At 42.7% G+C, this 25,983-nt stretch overlaps 2 protein-coding genes across 3 annotated transcripts in view; one reads left to right on the top strand and one right to left on the bottom strand.

The window, feature by feature from the left end:
- The window catches only part of LOC308397880 (uncharacterized protein), a 350,136-nt gene that overhangs the window by 27,130 nt on the left and 297,023 nt on the right, over positions 1-25,983 (top strand). The gene's annotated exons all lie outside the window — the stretch shown is intronic.
- LOC308398302 (uncharacterized protein) lies at positions 6-25,738 on the bottom strand. Of its 2 annotated transcripts, none has more exons than XM_080884856.1 (4): positions 25,602-25,738; positions 5,693-5,798; positions 1,466-2,062; positions 6-1,140 (listed from the first exon to the last, which is right to left on the bottom strand). In XM_080884856.1, the coding sequence occupies exons 2-4, from the start codon at positions 5,708-5,710 to the stop codon at positions 448-450; spliced, it is 1,308 nt and encodes a 435-aa protein (XP_080740982.1). In that variant the 5' UTR covers positions 5,711-5,798; positions 25,602-25,738; the 3' UTR covers positions 6-447. The 2 variants fall into 2 exon arrangements, with proteins under 2 accessions (XP_080740982.1, XP_080740981.1); XM_080884855.1 differs by lacking the exon at positions 25,602-25,738 and adding an exon at positions 6,080-6,166.

Below are 25,983 nucleotides of genomic sequence, written 5' to 3'. Positions count from 1 at the left end.
GGAGCTAAAGCTGAAAGGACAGTTTATTTGTACCATCTTCACGTGAACACATTCAAGAACATCACAGATGAAGAAACATTAAAAACTTCCACACTACATAAAGCAAGAAAAATAGTTTTTCTTTCAGGTGGTTTCAGAAAAACAGAAACATCAAACATCTCCAAGACTCTCTTTGAAAGAACTACAAACCTTTGTTCTCATGGTCCAATCATGAGTGAACTCCCCGATGAAGCCTTGTGTGCTAAAACATGTCAGAGTTTTAAAGGTTAAACATGAGTTTCCAAAACGTTTTGCTGGAGAACAATGAACTATTTGACTGAGTTTCAATCATTTACAGACGAGCAAAACCAGGACAGAGAAAAAAGGACAAAACTGACCCAGTAAAACAACAGAAAAGAAGATCCCATGTAGATCTGTATTATGTAGAAGTTCAGCCCAGCAACCAGTTCAGTTCAACACAAGTTTAAATGATTCTATCTGAACTCTGTGGAGCCTGATCTCAAGCTTTTTGAGTCTGACACAGAAACCAGAGGATCTTTCTGTGTCTTCAGATTCACTGTGATCCAGTGATGGGAGTGATTTCAGCCCTGAGTGATCGCGCTGATGTTTGCACAGAGCAGACAATGAGGTGAATGTTTGGGCACATTGGTAACAGTGAAACAGTTTATTAGTAACGTGGGATCGTTTGTGTGCAGAGTATGAACTGAGATTCCTGAAGCTCTTGTCACACTGGTCACAGCTGTAGTTTCCTTCCATGTGTGCACGTTCATGAATGTTACGATTACCTGACTGTGAGAAGCTTCTCTCACAGTGTCTGCACTTGTGTGGTTTCTCTCCTGTGTGGACTCGTTTGTGTGATTTAAGCTGACTTTCAGTGGTGAAGGATGACCCACACTGATCACAGAGGTGCTTTTTAACCCCACTGTGAATCAGTTCATGTTGTTTTAAATCTCTTGGTGTGGTGAAGCTTCTCCCACATTCTTTGCAGTATTTCAGTTTGTCTCCAGTGTGTCTACGTTGATGTGTTTTAAGGGCAGCTTGCCAACTGAAAGTTTTTCCACAGAGGTCACAATGAAAGTCTTTCCCACCACCACAGTGATGACAGGGTTGAGAACTGGATCCATCTGTGTCGCTCTGCTTCTAAACAAAGACACAAAGACAGTGTAAGTCAGTCCTTCAACATTTGTATCCTGAACGTCGCCTGAAATAAAGAACATCTCTGCAGACGTCCAACTACATTTGACTGTTTCAGTTAACACACTCAGTTTACTGGGCTGCAATAACTACAATACTACCACCATAATACTACAGTAATACTAAAATCATAACTGAAAGGAAAATCTGAATAATCACTCAGAGCTGCTTTTCCATGCAGTAGAATTGCTAACATGCTAACACAGTTTAATGAGCAGAGTTGTTCCAAACAGTCAGGCTAAAATGACAAGATAACAATATAAATACATACCTCACAGTAGCTGCACTTGTAGAGTCTCTTTCTGGTGTGGATCTGTTGGTGTTGTCTCAGGTGATGTGGAGATTTAAAAGTCTTCTCACACAGGTCACATTGATAAGGTCTCTCCTCAGTGTGGGTAAACATGTGTTGTTGTAAGTGTGCGTCTGTTGTAAACTCTTTGCCACACTGTTCACAGCAGTACACATCATGTCTGGTGTGAATGCGTAGGTGTGTATTTCGGTACCCTCTCTGGCTGAAAGTTTTTCCACAGATGTCACAGCTGTATGCCTTAATTCCAGAGTGGGTAACTAGATGCCTCTGTAAGTGGCTACTGTGAGTAAAAGCTCTGCCACACTGATCACAGCTGTATACTTTAACTCCACTGTGGATGAGTTGGTGTTTTTTTAGGGAACCCTTGAAGGAAAAAGACTTTCCACACAAGTCACAGCTGAACGGTCTCTCTCCAGTGTGGATGACCTGATGCTGTTTTAGTGAAGCCCTCACAGTAAAACCCTTCCCACACTCGTCACAGGTGTGTTTTTTCTCTCCCTTTCTTCTGTGAGGTTTGTCGGCCTCCTGAGAGCGCTGACTTCTGGCTCCATGTTGGTCCTGCAGTGACAGAGATACAAACAGAGGCAGTGAGTGAAATGCAGTCGTGGAACAAACTGAACCTTCAAACTCCATTAACACTAGTTTTAAACCTGAAGGTGGAGCGTGGCACCAAACACCTTAAAGGTCTCTTATCCCCACCTGCTGGTAGTTCTAACACATTACATCCAACCTGCTGTTAAAGATAATTCATGACTGTTCAAACACTAAAATCATGCACACACACACACACACACACACACACACACACACACACACACACACACACACACACACACACACACTATTTTATAATTTAGATTATTTTGTTGTTTCCTATTACATATTTCTATAATTTGTATAGATTTATACAGAATTATTCAGTGATAATAAATCCTATGTTGGTTTATTCTAAAGGAACCCCGTTAGCTTCCACAACAGATGTTGCTCGTCTTCCGTCAAATACTCACATAAAATATTACACAATAAAGTGGATTCAAGATATCCACATAATTTCACTCTTACATCCACAGTGAGGTTTCACAATTGTTCAAATATAAGCAATCAATAATAATAATATCAATAACATTGAGGCACATCACACAAATTTCAAAAACAAATCATGTCTTACAATATTTACAACAACTAAAAGCTCTGTAAATCGGCTTTTAAGTGTTCATTGAAGTTTTGAATAATTCTCTAATTTTTTAAGGCAACTTATTCCACTTAAAAGTTGCTCTAAATGTAACAGTTTTACAAAACGTTACTTTTAACTCGAGCATTTACTAAATTGCAGTATGTTGAAAACTGTGTAATATGATGATGTATTTCATCTGGATACTGCAGCTGAGCAGAATAAATGTGGTGTGTTTAACAGAATTGCTTTCTTTAGAACTACAAGTAAGCCATAGAATATTTTAGCCTGTACAGGAAGCCAAGAAAGGTTATTATGCATTTGATCAATATTAGTATAGTATGAACATCTTCACACTAATCTGGACGCCTTATTCTGGACTAACTGAAGTCTGTTAAGATCTGTCTTATTAGCTGCTGACCAAATGATTGAACAATACTCCAGATGAGACATTACTAGTGCATTAATGACATCTTTCATAATGAAGAAGTGATACACAAAGAGCATTTCATAGCCATAGCTATGCCTTGTCGGCAGAGTTATGTGACATTAGTGATGTTTGTACTTTCAGCGTTAACTTGGTTTTAAAGCCTTTAAAATATACGCCGTTCAATAGTCGACCTTCATCTGACAGAGAATGTGATGATTTTGTGGATAATTAAAGTCAGTCATATATCCACAAACACAACAAGCTGAAAGTCAGTGATGCTGCTCGGTTTGCAGTCCTGAACATCACGGCACAAGCAGGATTCACTGCACTGTTAATGTTAGCTGTGTTATACTGCTGCCTCTGTTCGGTGGTGTCGAGCCAAACGCACTTTAACGTGTGTTTGAACGAGCTGACGGTTCACTCGTTAAGCTGAAAGAAAGATGCTTTAATCACAGCAGTCACACATGTGTCCACTGCACCATCTGGAACTCTTCTTGTTTACACTCGTAATAACACAAACACTAAATCCTGCTTCTCTGGTGCTGTTGTGTAGCAGTGTGTACACCTGAGACTGTCACCTGTCTGTCTGTCCTGCACTCTCTCTCTGTTTCTTTCTCTCTGATTGTGGAATAAAAGAATGAACATGTGTTTATAAGTTACACTTGTGTTTGAATCCTGCAGCTTATCACACATTTGATTTCCATGTGTGACGACTGCAAGTGTCCAGAGTGAGGACAGACTGAGGGAGCCACTGCTGCACATCATCTGTGAGGCTTTGCAGCCCTGATGATCCACCAGGACAAACTCAGCAGTGTGTGAGGAAGAGGAGGAGGAAGAGCCAGCAGCAGCTGACAGATGGAGAGATTAGACAGACTGTTCCCTGTTTGTGAAGGACTGCTAGGAAAGTTTAACATAACTGTCTGTGCTGAATCAGTCTTATTAGGTAATGTTCAAATAATGTGATCATCCCAGTGTTTCCAGTGTGGGAGAAAGTACTCAGGGCCTTCAAGCTACACACTATGAAAGGCAGCAACAAGTTTAATGTTCAGAAACCTAAAGTCTGTATCAGCAGCAGGATGGAGCTAAAATAAATGTTGGTTTCAGTTCTATGAAGCTTTGAGTATTTTGGATCAGTAGCTGCTGTGTTTGTTGCATCATATTGCTGTAACTGTTTATATGCTTTATATATTCTGAGCTAAGTTGATCTATAGTGTTACATCATATTCTATAAGGATGTTATGTGTTTGTAGACTTTCTGCCCAGTTTGACCCATTTAGCAGACGTCAGCCTGTTTAAGGCTCTGATATCTATTCTGTGTGACTTAAAGCAGTTATGACATGGTCTGATTTTCTCACCCAATAAAGGAATATTTCATATATCAGTCTACTCTTCATTCTATCAGACACAGTTATCACAGCTCCTACATTTGCTTTTTACACATATATGTAAGCATTGAGCCAAATTTAGTACCAACATATTAAATGAACAATATTTGTCTCTTATATATGATACATCTGTATACACACTGTCACAGATAGTTGTCTGTGAGTGAAGTGATTAATATAATAACTATAATATTGGCCATATTATATTTACATCACCACAGTGAGATGACTTTAGTCTCATGAACAACATCAGCTAATTGTTATTTACAGCTAATCTTAAACGACTGTTCAGCACAGAAATGAAGCCCAACAATCATGTTTCACAGTCCTGTGGTCTCAGCCTCAGATACTCATCAAATCACACAGAGCTCATGTAGAAACAAATGAACTAAATATGTTCTCCTTCATTTCTGTCAAACAAAGCTGTATGAAACGTTTCCAGCTGTTAGTATCATGGTTGCTAGGCAACCTGGGCAGCGCGACGGAGGCTAGACGTCCCATTTCACGAGCCTACGAGCCTCGCACTTCGGCCTTAGCGGTCTTTGAGTACGCGGCCCTTGAGGACTTTAAAGCTGCAGAACCTGAATCGGGATACAGCCATGATGATCTCCAGCCTCGTGCTCGCCAACATTCTCACCTGAGTTAAGAAGACGATCACTGAAATGGTCTCAGCAGGTCCTTTGATGACAGCAATGAAATGCAGTGGTAAGGCTTTTTGGGGATTAAGTTCGTTTTCATGGCAAAGAAGGACGATGCAGTTCATCTGATCACTCCTCATAACATTCTGGAGTGCAGGCAAAATGCTATTATAAAAACTTAAGCAGCAACTTCTCCAGGTTCCAATATTTATGCAATTCTCAAACCTTTTGGCCACGACTGTATAACCTCTTCTGAAGTTTAGTGGATATTATACATGGTTATGCTCAGGATGTGTCGGCCAGTTTCCACTGGAAACGCCTTTTGGTTAAACTGTCAGCGAGGAATTTGCATTTGCACTGTTACATTTTTATATAACTTTAATGCACATAAACAACAGCTGCTTGTTTCAGTGAAAATACATTGATGGGTTTTTAATAAAGTTGTACAGCTGTAAAGTATTTTGTCTGGTGTCAATTCTATCATCAGATACATCGTTATGGCAAATGTTCAAATGTATATGGTGATAAATATCTTTGGTCATATGGTCCTGCTCTGTCTGTCACCTTCTGTGTTGAGCTCATTGTTTCCTCTGTAGTGGCTGAGCTGAGTCCAAGTAGCTGAAAATGTTCCTCTGCTGCTCCGTCAGACTCTCCTCCTCCTGCTGATCAGCTGGGACACAAAACAGATCTTTGTTAGGCTCCACACTGCACTGAAGAGTCAAAGTGTCTCATATGTTCATCTGACAAGTAAAAGAACACATTTTTGTTTCCCGAGGTGGGCAACTTGTTGGAAACAAACACAAAAGGTTTGAGCACTGATACCTGCCATTGCTGGCATTGAAAGATGCAACGCCAGCAATGTGGATTGTCAAGACTCAAACCAATCATCAAGCAAAGACAACAGGGATCATTTGTTTCTGTTTATTTAGCATTCACAGCATTTGTAGTTGCCTTCTGTGCAGGGGAAGTCCACGCACACTGTGTGGTACCGCCATCCGCAGAAGGTGCATTCAACCTCTGTAAAAGAAACGAGATTGTCTGAGACTGAAATGATATTAACTAAAGAAGTGGTGATTTGTAAAACTTCACATTTTGATCCGGGACGTACTCTGCATGAAAACAAGCGCTCACTCTTCCTACTCAACAAATGACAAGGGCGGAGCCTTATACCACGTGATACAGAAGCTGTGCCGTGTGATGCTAAAATTAGCAGGGAAAAAACAACGGAGAGCACGTCAGGGATGACGAGAAAGTGACAGGAGAAAATCCGTCCGGGTCAACCACCCAAACATCAATAACGGGAACCTTATACAGCGCTTCCCTATACACGTCAAACTCCCGCAGGCACAAAGACATCACGGAGGCTATCACTTATCACCTGACCAAAGATATGTGTAACGGTCTTTTGCATTTGATGTTTGTTGCATTTGATATTTGTTAAGCTGTATGTCTGGATTTTGTTCCTTTGCGCCCTCTGGTGGTGAACTGTGCAGGGTACAGCTTTGCTGTTTGGGTCTCCACCCAGCAACTTTTCTTTTGCTAGCGCACATGGTGTCTGCATGCTGCAACTCACAGTTAGCTCCACACATGGAGAAAATATTGTTTAAAGAGTGAAAATAATTGACGAAGAAGATGGAAGATAAGGCAATAAGGCCATAAAGCTCTATTTAGCACTTCCTGGATGTCAGCTCACGAGGTTTGTGTATTTTAAATGGTTTATTTTCTGTAATTAAGGATTTTTTTGATTGATTGACACTATGTACAAGAGCGCATTTTGATGTGATGTTTTTGTTTTATTGTTTTGTCCGTGAGCAGTTCTCACGGGTTGCCAAGACCAGAATAAACCCTGTTTTATAACTACATCGTGCGTACGTCAATCCTTGAGGGTGCTACAGTGAGAACTCCGCTCTGCACGGGTAGATGAAGGACGCAGCCCCGCAGGAAATTCAGGTGCCCCGAAAATAAGTGTTGCCTCAGTTAAAGGACTCAATATAATTAACCACAAGAAAGAGAAATAAAAAGGAAAAGGACTGTAAAATTAATTAAGATAAGTTTCCTTTTATAAATAAACAAAGGACTGAAATATTTCTTCTTTTTTCTTTCCTTCTCATTGTTTACATTTCTGCTGTTCAAGTGACTGATATTCATACAGTGTTAAGTTAATGTTGTGATGAGTAACCTGTGCATCGTGCATATGGTGGGCTTCAGCAGTTGCTGTAAGAAACAGTATTACTGGCTTGGAGAAGAGATGTAATGTGAGTTAAGTATACATGTTAAGTGATGTTTAAGGAGTAATAGTAATTACTGTGCTTTAAAGTTGTAACAGTAAATGAAGATTAATATTCATTTGCTCCTCAACTAACAAATCAAATTTAAGCTGCTGCACCTTTACATTAAGGCTAAGTAAGATACACAAAAAACACAAACCCCTCCAACAATGGCAGAGTTTGAGGCTAATCCAGAAGTCAGTGAAAAGGGTGATGTGGAACAACTTTCTGCAGATGAGCAACTACAAGCAGTTGAAGGCACAGCTGATGATGTTTCTACTACCTCACAAAGAGCACGACAGAGCCAACGAGTCCGTACATTGACGGAAAAGGGCAAAGAACTGTACGGTGAGCACATAAAGAAGGCTGCACATCGTTTCAGTGTGCGCTATGAGAAGTGGAAGGTTGTCATTAAGAATGCCAAAGGAGCTATAGATGGTCAATGCTCAAAGGATCTGCTACAAGAACATGTTTCCAAGGTTTTGAGTGCTTCTAAGGATGTGAATGCAGCCTATGATGACTTGAGACGTATTGAATCTCCAGATAGTGACACAAGACGAAGGATGGATACGTGTGAAGCCATAACAAAGACAATTATCGAATCTGTAAGAAAGTGTCCAAGCCCAAGTAATGCGGAGGTTCAAAGAGATGAAGAACTTTGGAAGGACACTGAGTCTTCATCTAAATACGTAGCCTCAGATGTGAAAAGTCAAAGGGATGAAAAATGGAAGGAGACTGAGTCTATGCCTAAGTTAGAAGCCTCAGACAGGATGAGTGTTAAGTCACACCACACTAAGCGCTCTTCTCATTCGAGGGTTTCCTCTAGACACTCCAGCTGGCTCTCGGCTAAAAGACAAGATGCAGCTGCTGAAGTTGCAGCAAATGAGGCTGCTCTCCAAGTTCTGCTTGAACAAGAAATCCATATGAAGGAAATTGAAAGGCAAGAAGCAGAAATAGCACAAAGACAAAAGGCTCTAGAAGCTAAGCGCAGAGAAGTAGAGCGACTTGAGACTGTAAAAAAGCTGAATGCAGCAAAGGCTCGACAGCGAGTGTATGAACAAAGTGAATGTTCAGATGAAGAAATATACAACCTACTTCACCACAGATCTGATAAAAATGAAGTCAAGTCTGAAAACAATGACCAGCATATGAAACGGTGTTCCTCGCCACGAAATGTGACACCGCACCAAGAGGTGAACACAGAAGATCTGGTCAAAGCATTTGCAGTGTCTCTTAATCCAAGTCGTCTTCCGGTACCAGAGCCAACAATATTCAGTGGCGACCCTATCAGATATAATGATTGGAAAATTTCCTTTCAGACTCTGATTGACAGGAAAAATATACCAACTGAAGAGAAGACTTATTATCTGAGGAAATATGTAAGTGGACCTGCAAGGAAGGCAATAGAAGGCTACTTCCCGCTTAGCACAGAGTCTGCATACTATGCAGCATGGACAGTTCTCATAGAGAGGTATGGAAATCCCTTCCTCGTAGCAAAGGCCTTCAGAGACAAACTTGACGCATGGCCTAAGATAAGCTCTAAAGGCAGTATGGAACTTCAAGCATTTGCTGACTTCCTTTGCTGCTGTAAGACAGCCATGTCGCAAATGAAGGGGCTTGAAGTGCTCAATGACTGCAATGAAAACCAAAAAATGCTCGCAAAACTTCCAGATTGGCTTACTTCAAGGTGGAACAGAAAGGTTACAGAAGTGCAAGAAGAGACTCACACCTTTCCAAGCTTCAGCCAATTCGTAGATTTCATCTCACGGGAAGCCAAAATTGCCTGTAATCCCATAACATCTCTCTTTGCTCTGAAGCCAAGTGAAACTGAAGGGGCAAAAACAACAAGGAACAGAGGCAATGGAGCAAAGGTGCTAGCAACTAACTCAAATGAAAGGACTGTTAGTGCTAGTTGTGTGTACTGTGAAAGGTCGAGTCACAGCCTACTTAAGTGTAGAAGGTTCATAAATGAGAGCATTGTTGAGAGACTAAAGTTTGTTCAAGACAAGAAGTTATGTTTTGGCTGTCTGAACTCTGGTCATCGCTCCAAGGATTGCGAAGGGAGAGAAACCTGTGACACATGTAATAAAAGACATCCAACATGTCTTCATGACAATCGCACGAAGGAAGACAGAACAAGGAGAAATCCACACAAGAACAGTGACAGGACAAGACAAACGGACGCAGATGTCTCACAAGACAACAGTGTCACACCAACAACAAGTGAAGCGACTTCTAACAGAGTCACACAGAATGTTGACGACACTCACACATCTTCCATTATTCCAGTATGGGTGTCAACCAAAGGTGAGCCAGCGCATGAAATTCTTGTGTACGCGCTCCTTGATACACAGAGCGATACGACCTTTATTCTTGAAGAAACGGCACAAGCTCTGCATATCAAAGGTGAATCGACTCAGCTAAAGCTCACTACTATGTCTTCAAGAAACACAGTTGTGTCCTGTCGCAAGTTCTCAGGTCTACAAGTCAGAGGGTTCTACTCAAATAAGACCATTTCCCTACCAGTGACGTATGCCAGAGACTTTATTCCCGCAAACCGAGATCACATTCCATCGCCTGCAACAGCTAAGGCATGGTCTCATCTTGACTGCATTGCAAGTGAGATCGCTCCACTACAAAGCTGTGATGTTGGTCTGCTGATTGGGTACAACTGCCCCCAAGCACTTGTTCCTTGTGAGGTTGTGTCTGGAAAGGAAAATCAGCCGTTTGTGCAAAGAACTGATCTGGGATGGAGTATTGTGGGTTATGGCAATCCATGTCTCGATTATGGAGACGCCTTCAGAATAAGTCACCAAGTCATTGTGAAGGAAGTGGTGCCTGACATTAATCCCTCTTTAAATCTCACCAACAAGGTTCACTATGTCTACAGAACTCAAATAAAGGAAATGATCTCTCCCACAGAGGTCCTAAAGATGTTGAAGTCTGACTTTGTTGAGAAAGCACCAGAAGACACAAAGGTCTCTCAAGAAGATCTCAAATTTTTAACAAAGATGAAGGCCGGCATTAGGCACAAGGAGGATGGTCATTTTGAAATGCCACTCCCATTTAAGAGTGAAAGGCCGAACCTGCCAAACAACAAGGTATGTGCTATTCATCACCTCAAATGTTTAGAAAAAAGGCTCAAGAGTAACAAGCAGTACTACATGGACTATAAGAAATTCATGAATGACATCTTAGCCCATGGAGATGCTGAAAAGGTCACAGAGCAAGACATTGACAAGACACCAGTTTGGTACATCCCACATCATGGTGTGTATCATCCACAAAAACCCGGAAAGATTCGTGTCGTCTTTGATGCCTCTGCCAAGTTCCAAGGCGCTTCCTTAAATGACCATCTCCTCACTGGTCCAGAGCTAACAAACACCTTGCTCGGAGTCTTGTGTCGCTTCCGAAGAGGCCCAGTGGCTTTCATGTGTGACATCGAACGCATGTTCCACCAATTCCATGTGCATGCTTGTGACCAAGATTACCTACGGTTCTTGTGGTGGGAGAACGGTGACCATGAAACTCCATTCACTGTCTACAGGATGAAGGTACACCTATTTGGAGCAGCATCTTCTCCAGGTTGTGCCAACTATGGCCTCAAGCATCTTGCAGCTGAAGGGGAAGGAAGTTTTAATGAAGAAACCATCAAGTTCATCAAAACCAACTTCTATGTTGATGACGGACTAGCAAGTGTTGACACTGAAGATCAGGCAATACAGCTGGTTAATGAAGCACGCAAACTCTGCAGCATGGGCAAACTTCGGTTGCACAAGTTCATCTCAAACAGCACCAAAGTTCTAGCTTCGCTTCCGAAAGAAGAATGCGCTGCAGCTCCCAAAGAGCTAGATATGGCACTCGGTGAAGTACACATGGAAAGAGCACTTGGCGTACAATGGTGTGTGGCATCAGATCAATTTCAGTTCAGAGTAGTTGTTAAGGACAAACCACTCACCAGAAGAGGAGTATTGGCCACAGTCGCCTCTGTGTTCGATCCACTTGGGTTTGTGTCACCTTTCATTCTGCTGGGAAAGCAGATTTTGCAACAAATGTGTCGAGATAAACTCAGCCAGGATGATAACTTACCTGACAGACTTCGACCTCAGTGGGAGTATTGGTTGCGTGACCTGGGAAACCTTGCAGACGTAAAGGTTCACAGATGCTACATTCCTTCGACCTTCAAGGCACAGCACTACGAACTTCATCATTTTTCTGATGCAAGTGCATCTGGATATGGAATGTGCACTTACCTCAGAGCAGTAAGCACAACTGGTGAAGTCCACTGCTCATTGGTGATGGGAAGATCAAGAGTTCCACCAACCAAAGTCACAACTATACCTCGGCTTGAGTTGTCGGCGGCCGTTGTTGCTGTGCGCACTGGTGACATGCTGAAAAAGGAATTGGAAATGGAAATTTCAGAAGAAAGGTATTGGACTGACTCGAAGGTGGTACTCGGATATGTCAGCAATGAAGCCAGAAGATTTCATGTGTTTGTTGCAAACCGAGTGGAACGCATCAAACAAAGCACAGATTCAACCCAATGGAGGTATGTAACTTCCGAAGATAATCCGGCAGACCACGCCTCAAGAGGTCTCACAGCAGAACAACTTGTAGCATCAAACTGGTTCAAAGGCCCAGACCTCCTTTGGCAGAAGATCATACCCAGTGGGGAAATTAAGGTGGGAGAGTTATCAACCAGTGACCCGGAGGTTAAGAAGGTTCAAGTCCACAAGATACAAGGGGAGGAACAAAGGTCACTGTTAGATCGCTTACACAAGTTTTCCGACTGGTCGAGGATGATTAAGGCAGTTGCTAGACTCAAGCGCTATGTGAAAGAAGCAAAGGATCACAAGAGTAGATCACACGACATCAGTAGTGTAACAAGAGAGAAAGGAAGCAGAGTTAACAATCATAAAGATGGTTTGGAGGCCTATCTCCCCCTACCACCACTTCCCCTGCCAGTGGCGGACCCCCTCAGACATCGGTGCGTTGGTGGTTCTTTGTGTCCGGGGATGGGCGTCCAGGTACACACCGGCTCACTCCTTGGCGGCCGCTTATCGGGGCCTGGAGCCTGGGGCTCGCTCGGGCCACTTCGGAGGTGGGGTGCCCCCGGCCTCTCGGCCTGGGGCTCGGTCACTCAGGCGCAGCTGGCTGCCGGCGGAGCTCACGGGCGCGTCACTGCAACTCCCCCTGGCTTCTGCTCCGCGGCTGCTGAGTGAGCCCTCATCTGGGACTCTCCTCAGCTCTTTCCGGGACAGTGGCGCAGCTGCCCCTCTGTTGGTCTTCCTTGGTCTCTTGTGTTCTGGGGGCCTCTGGATGTCTGGAGTTTTGATCTCCTCCACACCTGCTTCAAGCCCTGGAGGACGGGGCTGTGGCCCCCCCACACCCTCTAGCAGATTATTACATGAAGGAACCTTTTAAAAAAACAAAAAACAAGCGCGTCCATGCTCACAGGTGTACACACGGGTGATCACACCCACAAACTACACCCTTTTTGGCTCCTACCTCAAAGCACACTGTGTTCTGTTGATCTTATGTGCTGCACAATAATGTTTAACATTTAGTATTTACTGTCATATTCCCATATATCATTGTGATGTTGTTTATTCTATTACTCTTGTTCTCTTCTGCTTGCTTTCTTTTTTCTTTCTCAGCAGGTGATCCAGGTGATTGATATATGCATTTTTTTTTCTCTGCCCGTTCTGTTGGTTTTTGTCTTTTGCCCTTCTCCCCCGTCCCTCTTCTCAGCTGTTTCTCTTTCCCTCTTTCTTTCTCCCCTTCTTTCCCCCAGTCAAGTCTGTCCCGTATTCAGTAAGTGAAAATAAAATAAACAATAAAAGGTGAATCAAATGGACCATTACGGCAAGGCTGGGATGGTCAGTTTGGTAAAGTAAATCCGTTGGGCATCTTTCTTTGCCTTTAGACAACAATTCTGAGGGCAAAAGAGCCAAACGGGACAGGCCAAAAGAAAAAAAAAAAAAAAAAAAAAAAAAAAAACAATCATAAAGATGGTTCAAGAAACAGCCTTTGCTCAAACTTCGAGCTAACGGATTCTGGATTCTTGGATGCAGCAAGATCGTGTCATCTTACATCTATAAATGTGTAAAATGCAGAAGGTTCAGAAGGCGCACAGAGCAGCAGAAGATGGCAGACCTCCCAGAGGATCGGATGGAGACCACACCGCCATTCACCTACTGTGGGATGGACTGCTTTGGTCCTTTTTATGTCAAAGAAGGCCGCAAGGAGCTAAAGCGTTATGGCTTGCTAATCACTTGCATGTGCTCCAGAGCAGTGCATCTTGAAATGCTTGACGATCTCTCTACAGATTCCCTCATCAACTCATTACGTGCATTCATGGCCATCAGAGGTACAGTTCGTCAGATAAGATGTGATCAAGGCACGAATTTTGTCGGCACTAGAAATGAGTTTATTGGAGCATTTAAGGAAATGGATCAAGCCAAGCTAGGGAAACTGGACTGTGAGTTTCTCATGTACACCCCAGCATCTAGTCATATGGGTTGTGTCTGGGAAAGACAAATTCGCACCATAAGAAGTGTTCTCATGTCCATTCTGGAACAATCAGCCAAACAACTCGACAGCTCCTCTCTGAGGACATTCCTGTATGAAGTCATGGCAGTGATTAATAGCAGACCATTGACTACTGACCAACTATGTGATCCATCAAACCCAGAACCTTTAACACCGAATCACATACTAACCATGAAGTCCACAATCATCTCTCCACCTCCAGGAAGGTTTGTGAAAGAAGATCTTTATCTCCGTAAGAGGTGGCGTCGTGTTCAACTACTTGCCAACACTTTCTGGACAAGGTGGAAAAAGGAGTATTTGTTAAATCTTCAAGGAAGACAGAAGTGGACCAAAGAGCACAGAAATGCTAAGATCAATGATGTTGTCCTCCTGAAGGATGAGATAACTCCACGCAACCAGTGGAAGTTGGCAAGGATCATTGAAGTGTATCCTGGAAAGGATGGAAAAGTGAGGAAGGTGAAATTGCTGCTGAGTGATCCAACCCTGGATAGAGCAGGAAAACGTAACTCCAAACCTGTGCACCTGGAAAGACCCATTCAGAAGACAGTCATTCTGATGGAAGCGGAAGACGATTCTCCACCGCACTCTGCTTAAAGGATAATTCACGATAGTTCATTCAAAAGCCGTTCATTAGTTCATAGGCAATACTTTATTCTTTTTAATCACAAGTGATTGGTGGGAGTGTAACGGTCTTTTGCATTTGATGTTTGTTGCATTTGATATTTGTTAAGCTGTATGTCTGGATTTTGTTCCTTTGCACCCTCTGGTGGTGAACTGTGTAGGGTACAGCTTTGCTGTTTGGGTCTCCACCCAGCCACTTTTCTTTTGCTAGCACACATGGTGTCTGCATGCTGCAACTCACAGTTAGCTCCACACATGGAGAAAATATTGTTTAAAGAGTGAAAATAATTGACGAAGAAGATGGAAGATAAGGCAATAAGGCCATAAAGCTCTATTTAGCACCTCCTGGATGTCAGCTCACGAGGTTTGTGTATTTTAAATGGTTTATTTTCTGTAATTAAGGATTTTTTTTGATTGATTGACACTACGTACAAGAGCGCATTTTGATGTGATGTTTTTGTTTTATTGTTTTGTCCGTGAGCAGTTCTCACGGGTTGCCAAGACCAGAATAAACCCTGTTTTATAACTACATCGTGCGTACGTCAACCCTTGAGGATTGACAATATGGCTCCTACAATATGGCTCCATCAACACTGTGCAAAACGAGGGATTTAGGAAAACGATCAACACCCTAGACAAACGCTACACAGTGCCGTCCCGCAACTATTTTTCTATTGTTGCACTACCTGCTCTGTATACGCAGCGTCGAGCAACGGTGGAGACGGAATTTCAAGCAGGACAACATTTTGCTGCAACAACAAAACGTGAGACATTTGTTGTTTTTATGTTTATTTGTTGTTATGAGAGAATCATGATCTCAATTCTAAGCCAAAAAATCGTGATTCTCATTTTATGCAAAATCGTGCAGCCCTAACATTAACACAAAACTATTGTTTCACCAGAGAAACACACATGAAGAGAGAGAGAGAGACAATAACAGCTACCAAACAGTCGTCATAATTCGTCACACAATGAGAAAAGGACAAATCAACAAGTAACAATGACTAATTAATATTAAAATCTGTAACATAATGTATTGTTTGGAGTTTAGTCTGATTGGTTCAGGATGACCTGCCATTATCCAATCACACGTCTGCTTACCTGCATCTTTTCTCTTTTTTCTAACCTGAGCACCTGATGGCTTTGAACTTTTGTTGTCCATCTTCCATTGGTTTGAATTTTGCGCTCCAGTACAAACACAAATCCCCCAACCCGAGGATCAGCACAATTAACCTAACAGCAGGAACGTACAGAGGGGGGGGGGGGGGGGGGGGGGGGCTAGAGGGGCTTGAGCACCCGCCCCTTTCCTGATGGTGCCCAAGGTGCCCTTCTGTTGAGGCAACTTTTTTTTTTTTAATTATTATTATTTTTTTTAAATGTGTGTGTGTGTGTGTGTGTGTGTGTGTGCGTGCGGAGTCCTGTCTGTGCCCCTCAACAATAATATTTAACTATTAATCACAGTTTTGCTAAATAAAAGGATCTGGCTTGCATCAGTCACATGATCACATTTAACCAATGATCGCCCTTGACGGCAGAACGCGCTGGTTACGAGCCGGGAACGAGCTCACAAAGAGCACGCGCATTTGTTGCGGTCCGGAGCTGTAGGAGAAACACAAGTTAACTCAGAGACACAGACTGATGCGACAAAACCAGTAAGTAGGTGTACAGCGCACACTGTAGTGTGTAGCACCCAGGAGTATTAGCTTATTACGTCCACGTTGGTAAGTTGTCTTGTTGCTACTGACGAACTGAAACAAACGAGCGTGCTGTGTGTGCAACAGCGCGACAAACATTACCTGTGCTTTTATTAACTGCACAGGTAGTGCTGGTCACAGCTGCTGGCTACCTGTGTAAGGCTGTCATGGGTCTGTAGCTCTGTCACCGTTTTAGGGAACATATTTAGTTTTAAAGTAAGTTTCCGGGCTTTTCCTGCCTTTCTGGAGGGATTATATTTCACTAAAAACGATCTAATATGCATGTCCCCATAATTATGCATTATTATAATTATAATATATTAAACACACAAGCTGTATTTTAAAGAACATACATTAAGAAGCAGATTATATTAGATTTATATTTTAAATGAGACAAAATTTGGATGTTACAGCAGTAAAATGATTGTATCTCTACAGTTTAAACATGTAATAAGCTTTGCCCTGCACAGAGTGGATAGTGAAACAAATGGAATCATCATAAATACATTATTTCATATTTATTACTTCCCCCTCCTCTTTGCTTTATTATTGTAGCTCTCGTAATAAATAATAATGTAAGGATTCTGGATCAGCACCATGATGCCCATAGTATATACAGTATTCTGAAGAAGGTCTAAAGTGTCACTGTGTGTGCGTGCATGTGTGTGTTTTATTTAGATGGATTTTTAAAAAAAATATTACTCATGATATAACATTGTGCAGACATGGCTGGTAAGGACATGAGGAGGAAACAGCAGGAGCTGTGTGAGGCTACTAAAGGCAGGGCTATAACATTTTTCTGTCATCATTTTATTATAGATTAAGTGCAGGAGTTGTTAGGTGTGGATAATTAGATTATAGTTTATTGCAATAGCAAGTTGTGCCTTGTTCTCACATAGACAGCAAGTGCAGAGTGATATATGAAATGATGGGATGGAAGGAAGAAGAGAAGCAAAGAGTGATTCACAGGCAGAGCCTAAATTATTTCTCACAGTTTTTTGTTGCCTTATGGTTCCAAGTGCTGTCACCAATCTTTGCATTTTGTTATTATCTCATGACACTTGTTTAATCAGCTACCATCTCTCCTGTGGACTTTTTAATGTCTACAGTCTCAGACCAACACAGCCCTGCCCTCATAGCTGGACTGGCCATCGGGCATACCGGGCACTTGCCCGGTGGGCCGCTGGCGATTTTTTGTTTTTATGGGCCGACCGTTTTTTTTTGTTTTGTTTTGGGTTTTTTTTGGGAAGGGTATAAACAATGAAAGGTGTTGGATTGGCCAATTGGTCATGATCGACTCTGGGCTGGACCAATTACAGCCGAGGAGGTCGGATGCACCCTCCCCCATGTTTAGCAATCTTATAGATGAACTAAAGAAAATGGAGAACAAAAAAAGGAAAGGAGGTGCCGAAAAAATTAGGGCCAAAAAGAAACAAGCCCTTCAGGCAGACGCTGCCAAATGTGTGAAAATTACTGAATTGTTTGGTGGTAGCTATGGCATAGCTTCCATAGATTTAGCAAGATCAGCAAGTGGTGGAGGCCAGCAGGTGGATGAAGGAAAAGGGAGGCAGGAGGAGGAGAGACCCGAGGCGGCCGCCGGTCATAGTGGCAGAGGAACTGAACTTCAGGTAAGAAGTTATGACCTGCTGTCTATCTGTGTCAGATATAAACTAATTTTAGTTGTAGTTTGTTTTCGTTGTGGTGACTTTATACAGTCGCTTAGAATAACTCGTACAGCGTAACTAGCATGACAGAGTTTATATACTGCTGGGCGGGTGCTATGAAGTTACTGATAGTAAATTTTATTTTATGCTTAAGGTTAGTTTCTCAAACTTCTCAAAGTCTTAACAAATTGTGCCAATCCATGTTGCACCAGCTGATTTATCATCAAAAGTGGAGAAGTCTGTGACAGAGGAGACAGAAGAGCAGCAGAGAGAGATGGAAGAGCAGCAGAGAGAGATGGAAGAGCAAGAGAGAGAGATGGAAGAGCAAGAGAGAGAGATGGAAGAGCAAGAGAGAGAGATGGAAGAGCAAGAGAGAGAGAGAGATGGAAGAGCAAGAGAGAGAGAGAGATGGAAGAGCAAGAGAGAGAGATGGAAGAGCAAGAGAGAGAGATGGAAGGGCAAGAGAGAGAGATGGAAGAGCAGGAGAGAGAGAGATGGAAGAGCAGGAGAGAGAGATGGAAGAGCAGGAGAGAGAGATGGAAGGGCAAGAGAGAGATGGAAGAGCAGGAGAGAGAGAGATGGAAGAGCAAGAGAGAGAGATGGAAGAGCAAGAGAGAGAGATGGAAGAGCAAGAGAGAGAGATGGAGCAAGAGAGAGAGATGGAGCAAGAGAGAGAGAGATGGAAGAGCAAGAGAGAGAGAGATGGAAGAGCAAGAGAGAGAGATGGAAGGGCAAGAGAGAGAGATGGAAGAGCAGGAGAGAGAGAGATGGAAGAGCAAGAGAGAGAGATGGAAGGGCAAGAGAGAGAGATGGAAGAGCAAGAGAGAGATAGATGGAAGAGCAAGAGAGAGAGAGATGGAAGAGCAAGAGAGAGAGATGGAGCAAGAGAGAGAGAGATGGAAGAGCAAGAGAGAGAGAGATGGAAGAGCAAGAGAGAGAGATGGAAGAGCAGGAGAGAGAGAGATGGAAGAGCAGGAGAGAGAGAGATGGAAGAGCAAGAGAGAGAGAGATGGAAGAGCAGGAGAGAGAGAGATGGAAGAGCAAGAGAGAGAGATGGAAGAGCAAGAGAGAGAGATGGAAGCTCAAGAGAGAGAGATGGAGCAAGAGAGAGAGATGGAGCAAGAGAGAGAGAGATGGAAGAGCAAGAGAGAGAGAGATGGAAGAGCAAGAGAGAGAGATGGAAGAGCAGGAGAGAGAGAGATGGAAGAGCAAGAGAGAGAGATGGAAGAGCAAGAGAGAGAGATGGAAGAGCAAGAGAGAGAGAGATGGAAGAGCAAGAGAGAGAGATGGAAGAGCAGGAGAGAGAGAGATGGAAGAGCAAGAGAGAGAGAGATGGAAGAGCAAGAGAGAGAGAGATGGAAGAGCAGGAGAGAGAGAGATGGAAGAGCAAGAGAGAGAGAGATGGAAGAGCAGGAGAGAGAGAGATGGAAGAGCAAGAGAGAGAGATGGAAGAGCAAGAGAGAGAGATGGAAGAGCAAGAGAGAGAGAGATGGAAGAGCAAGAGAGAGAGATGGAAAAACAGGAGAGAGAGATGGAAGAGCAAGAGAGAGAGAGATGGAAGAGCAAGAGAGAGAGAGAGATGGAAGAGCAGGAGAGAGAGAGATGGAAGAGCAGGAGAGAGAGAGATGGAAGAGCAAGAGAGAGAGAGATGGAAGAGCAAGAGAGAGAGATGGAAAAGCAGGAGAGAGAGATGGAAGAGCAGGAGAGAGAGAGATGGAAGAGCAAGAGAGAGAGATGGAGCAAGAGAGAGAGATGGAAGAGCAAGAGAGTGAGAGCCAGGGCATCGATTACTTTGCTCGCCCTGAACCTGCCATATTACAGGCCTTCTTAGATTACCACCCACAGCAGAACAGTAGCAGTGCAGTTGTGATGAGGGTGTTCAGCTGTAAAGATGGCACCAACAGGAAGTGGCTTACTTATTGCAAAGAACGCCATTTATTGTTCTGCTTTGTGTGTCTGGCATTTGCAAGGCGGACTGACACCAGCACATTTATAACAGGCATGAGTGACTGGCGACATATACATCTGCGCACAGAGGAGCATGAAAAGAGCAATACACACCAGACCTGTGCTGAAGCTTTTTTCTTAAGGTGCTCAAAAGGCAACATCAGGAGCTTGTTTGCTGGCAGTCAGTTGTCAGCTCACAGAGCACAAGTGAAAAAGAGACGGCAAGTTTTAGAGCGTATAGTGGATGTGATCAAAGTACTTGGGAAGAGGGGACTCAGCTATAGGCATGTGGAGAATGAGGCTGCATACATTTTAGGTGATAACACCATCGATCATGGTAACTTTCTGGAACTAATTGTGTTATTAGGCAAGTATGATATGTGCCTTGGAGAACATTTGAATGACTGCATTGAAAAAAGCAAGAAGTTGCATCAGACCAGTGGATCAAGAGGTAGAGGATCTCTCATCACCCTACTCTCCAAAACAACTGTCAACTCAGTGATTGATGCACTTGGCCATCTCCTTCAAGAGAGCATCGCCAGTGATGTCCAGAAAGCTGGGATGTTTTCTGTTCAGCTAGACACAACCCAAGACATCACAGGTTATGATCAGTGTTCAGTAATCATCAGGTATGTTACTGAGTCTGTGCAGGAGAGGCTTGTCTCCATAGTGAGGTGCGAAGCATCCACGGGGCAGTACTTTGTAAACTTGCTTTCCGGAGTTTTAGAGCATCTGAATCTAGACAAGGCCATGTGCATTGGGAATGCAACAGATGGTGCTTCAAATATGCAGGGCCAGTACAAAGGCTTTTCAGCACTTATGACTGCCCAGTCTCCAACTCATGTGCATGTGTGGTGCTATGCACACATACTTAATCTTGTGATTGCTGACACAACACAAAGTGTCATTGAAAGTGGATCACTCTTTAATTTACTTAATGACATAGCTGTGTTCATCAAGGAGTCCTATCACAGGGTTAATCTGTGGGAGAAACAAACCGAAAACACAAGACACAGACGCCTCAGTCCAGGTGAGACACGGTGGTGGGCCAAGCATGATGCCCTCCAGAAAATCTTTGGACATTTTGGAAAACCAGATGATGGCCTCTTCGTTGATGTAGTGCTGACGATGGAAGCCATTGAAAAGAGGGGAAAAGAAAAGCCAGCTGTTTGTGCCAAAGCACGAGGCTTTAAAGAGTGTCTCTTGAAGCATGAAACTGTGTTAACAGCACAGATATTTCTTAGAGTGTTTGAGCAACAACTCCTCTGTCAAAGTACCTCCAGTCAAAGGGGATGGACATTCTCTCTGCCCATCATATGGTGACTGCCACACAAGATGGCCTCAAAAGTATTGCCAGGGACTTTCCAACTGTGAAGACAGCTGCAGACACATTTGTGAAACAGACAAATCAAAAACTAGAGGAGAGGGAGAACAACACAGACATGGAAGTGGAGGCTGAACTACCTAAAAAGAGAGCCAAAAGGAGAAAAGGCATGGCCGGAGAGATGCCTGAAGATGAGTTGCAAATCAATGCTGAGAAATCATATGAGGTGAAAGTGCACAACATCATCCTGGACACAGTTATTGAAGCAATCCACAGACGATTTGTCATACATGGCCCTCTTCTTGCCGATTTGGCATGGTTGGACCCCAGGAAGTTTAGCCAGGTCAGAACAGTTTCTCTTCCAAGTAATGCATTTCAGAACCTCAGAGCCTGTCTACTTAAATTTGACAGCAGGGCTACAGTTAATAACCTTCAGTCAGAACTGAAACGTTTTGCTGAACAGTGGGAAAGGCTTAAGACATCACATGTAGATGAGTACACGACCAGAACAGCAAAGGACAGATCTGAAGAATGGGACGAAGAAAGTGAAATTGTGACCGAAAGCTGTGGTTCTTGCAAAAATTGCCCACTGTGCTGCTATCAAATACTCAGGCGGTTCAATATGCTGTCTGATGCCTATCGTCTCCTTGGGCTGGCATACAAGTACCTGCTGACCCTCTCCCTCACTCATTTTGCCTGTGAAAGAACATTCTCTACACTCAAGTTCATTAAAAGCAGACTCCGAAGCAGCCTGTCTGCAAACAAGCTGGAGATGTTTATGCTGATGGCCACTGAAAAGGACATTCTCATGTCATTGGACTCTGACATGGTCATTGACAGGGTAGCTGAGAAGAGTGACCTGCTGAGAAAGCTCCTTTTGTAACCTGGTGAGGTGAAATAAAAATGAGCAAAACATTCCTAATTATCTATTGTTAATATTAAATTCAGCTTTATTGTTATTGCCTAAATGAATACATTTAGTATCTACCTTCACTTCAAACAAGTCAAGTGATTGGTAAATGCTTAGAATTTGTCCATCTTAATAGATAGAATAAATATGAGATTGGAGTATTAGGCATTTATAAACATATATTCTTACAGTCTTAATCTGTCATTGTTTCATTTCAGATGCTGTCAGTCATTTTAGGAGGACTGAAGTGTGTTCATTTTAAGTAAGTACTATATGGAATATGATTCAACCATTTTTCTAGAGTAAGCATACCAGTACTGTCATCGTCTGTAAAAATCTATTAAGTACAATTCTTTCTCAACCTTCACTGTCTGTCCTTTCACTTCATAAAGGTTTCCATGTCTTAAGATATGTTCAGTGTTGCTGCTGTGGAAGTGTTGTAGGTGACCTTTTATTGATGAGTGAATAGTCTTTGGTGATACAATTCAATCATAATCTGTCCTTTATAGATTTTAATATTCATCTAATCTTTATTCCTTTCTGTCCTGTTTGTCAGGGTCTGATCATACATTGTTTGTTTAAGAGGTTCGAGACCATTCAACTTTTTAAGTTCATCAACGTAAGTACTAGTGTATATGATTTCTCTAATTCCTTTCTGGAATAAAGATGCCAGTACTGTGATCATCTGAGCAAGTCCATCAATTGCCATTCACAGTTCTTTGTCCTTTCACTTGTGTCCTGTTTTTCAGGGTCCCATATAATTTCTTCAGAAGTAAGTACTGTATATGATGCCAGTATTTTCCCATATTTTCTAGATACTGTATTAGTACTGTGTGTAAAATGCCATCAAAAACTCAATTAAGTGTTATTCTTATTCTTCTTTCTCACCTTTCTTTCTCTGTCTCCTTTCATATTTAAAGGTTGCTGTGTTAACAAAATATATTGTGCTACCATGCTGTTTTCTATTGTTTTGGTAAATAAATACTTTATGAAAATATCTCTAAATCTGTCATTTATTAATTTTAATATTAATTAATGATCATGTCTCACCTCTAGTGTTCTTGGTCTTAATTTCAGGTTTCTACCATGTGTTGTAGATAGTTCAGGAGGTTAACTCTACCAAGCAGTCTTTTTGTTTCCGCTATGTACTGTTTAAAATCCCGAATAGGGAGAATGGTGTAGGTTTAACTTTATTAGATTGATACATATATACCAACAAGGCAGTGTACATCAAAGCAGTTGTTTTCATGCAAAGGCTTTATGGTTTTTCCTATAGCGATTGACAGACCACGTGACTTTGCGCATTGCATGCCGGGAACTCCTGGCAAAACAATCCAAGTACCGCATCAAATACAAGCATTTGCAATTGCAGCACCACAAAACGTTCATTCTCTGGTTCCAATACCTTCTTGTTTTTTCTTTGCCGCACAAAAAAGGTATGTACAAAACGACGGAGAACAATGCCGGTCCGTACAAAGACAGACTCGACGAAAAGACAAAGAAAAGATACGAGGAAAAATCAAAGGAGTGAAAGGGTCAGACCCTTACGAGCACACAGAGGGACAAAAGACGTTAGCGTGCTGCCCAACTTTCACCACGCTCAGATTTATAATTATACGGTTCTTGGAGTGAGTGCATACACTCATGAAGTTTAGTAACTTCAGGTCACTGCAACAAGCCCAGGTACAGTTTACCGACGGATGGGTACAGGACCTTGAAATGCACCGAAAGACCATCGTACGAACAAAGGTAAGTTTACCTTTGTTCGTCTCACAAATCGTCGTCATAAATACACATTCGTTAACCGTGTATTAATATAACCTTTGAGCTCAACGGTAATTAATTAGTAGTGGAAAAATAATTGTAATATTTGAGCCATTTCTGCTGTCCAACTACTTCTTACAAAATACATTTTTAATGTTAATTAGATTTTTTTTACGGCATAAATAAAGGTTATATAAAAGTCACTGCCAAAGACTGATTGCGGCTTCCACCTTGTTACACTAATGTTGTTTGTAGCTCAGTATGACTTTATGTCATCCATGAGGGATGCATTTGACATATGTTTCACATATTATAGCCCAACAAGTTATTTATAGCAATTTAAATACGAGCAATCAGTTTCTTTGCAAATACCGGAAATCAGTTTTTGGCAGACAATCACTTTTTGGCACAACACCGGCTATTGCAGTTAATAATACAGCAGCTTCTTGCCATTTTTTGTGTTTCTTTTTATCGCTATGTAACTGAGTTCAATTGAAAGCCTGTATGCGCTAGTACCGCTTGCCAAAAGTTCCCAGAATCCTTTGCGGTTTTATCCATGAATGACGTCACATTTTTGGTGGGCCGGTCTCCAGTCAAAATGCCCGGGCCGATTTTTTGTCCCAGTCCAGCCCTGCCTGCCCTCCAGCACTATCCACAGCAACCCCTCAACAGCAACATTGTACCCATCAGGTAAAGCATCGGCTACGTTTGCTTTGCCTTGTTGCCCATATTAGACTCTTGATGAAAGTGTGTTGTTGTTATTCAGCCTGGTTCAATGTGCCCCTTTTTAACTTTGAGCACCCGCCCCTTTAAACCTCTCTGCACGGCCCTGCCTAACAGACCTACACCTTAGTTCACAGATTCACTTTGTCTAAGGTTGATTTCTGGGATTTCACACAACCCAGGATTCAGATCGTGAATCCATGATGGGCTTGGATTTACATCATTATAAATGAAATGTGCTCTACTTGGAAGCAGCCGGCCCCGCCCCTTTTGACGGGTTGTGTGAGACTTTAAATCATCAAACTGTAAATTATAAATTTAAATTGTTATTGATCCTTTACCTCGAGTCCTAAAGTGTAGATTTATTTTCTTACTCTTCTTATATTTATTGTTTGTTTACTTGCACCGCTGTAACTGCAGCCTCGTCGTCTCGTCTCTCTATATGCTGGACTGTCTGTAGCGGAGATGACAATAAAGTTTACTTTGACTTCAGCAGCGCGCAGGCGCACCGAGGGCTCTCGCGCTCACTTTATAGAATTTAGAAAAAACATGGGTGCAGATTATAAGTCTGTATCATAATATCTGTTTGTTGTTTTTATTTTGTTTTGCGAGTTGGTTATTAGATGCCGCTCCAGCCAGCCAGAGACTCCCCGCCGCCCCGCCCTCTCCTCCCTGTGCCGCCAGCAGCAGGCGCACCTCGCAAACGGAGGGCGCCCTTACTCCCAGCAAATGGCTGATAGAAAACCGATCGGTGCCTACGAATTTCCCAATATGCGCTGGCATGACGTCGGGGAAGCATGGGTACGACCGATTATTTCATTTTTTTCTTGCCCGTGATGCCCCCCCCACCACGATGCATTCTATTGGTTTGCACACTTACACACACCCAGCTGTGGTTTCCTGTTTTGCTGGACTCTGGAGAGCCCCGCCTTTAACGCTCTTCTCTCACAGAGAGCAACAGAAAACTTGGAAAAACTCCAGATTGACTGAACTCAGTTCAAAGTTACCTTGACACCTTTAGATGTGAGACGTAGTGATGGTCCGCTTGAAGCTGACGCTCCGGTGCGTGTGTCAGAAAGATCGACGCGCTGCTTCAGAAGCACCGTGTCGAGGCTTGATTCGTTTGGCCAGAGTCACGTGATCAGTGACGTCTGAAGCTTCGTTTAGAACGTACCTTTTTTAAATCGAACTTTATTGAAACACAATGAGTATACAACATACAAACAGATGAAGTTTACAAAAGAACAGGGCCCTGTTTCAGGAAGCCGGTTTAGAAAACTCAGAGTGAAAAACGATACGCAGGGTTGAGTAACCCCGAACTGTCCAACTCGGAATATTCGGTTTCAGAAAGGCTGATAACAATTAGTTCAGTCAACGCGGAGTTGCTTT

The sequence above is a fragment of the Rhamphochromis sp. 'chilingali' genome (genome assembly GCF_963969265.1).
Source record: "Rhamphochromis sp. 'chilingali' genome assembly, chromosome: 1".
NCBI lineage: Eukaryota > Metazoa > Chordata > Actinopteri > Cichliformes > Cichlidae > Rhamphochromis > Rhamphochromis sp. 'chilingali'.
Note: the sequence above shows the minus strand (reverse complement) of the source record. Positions and strands in the feature narration are given on the sequence as shown.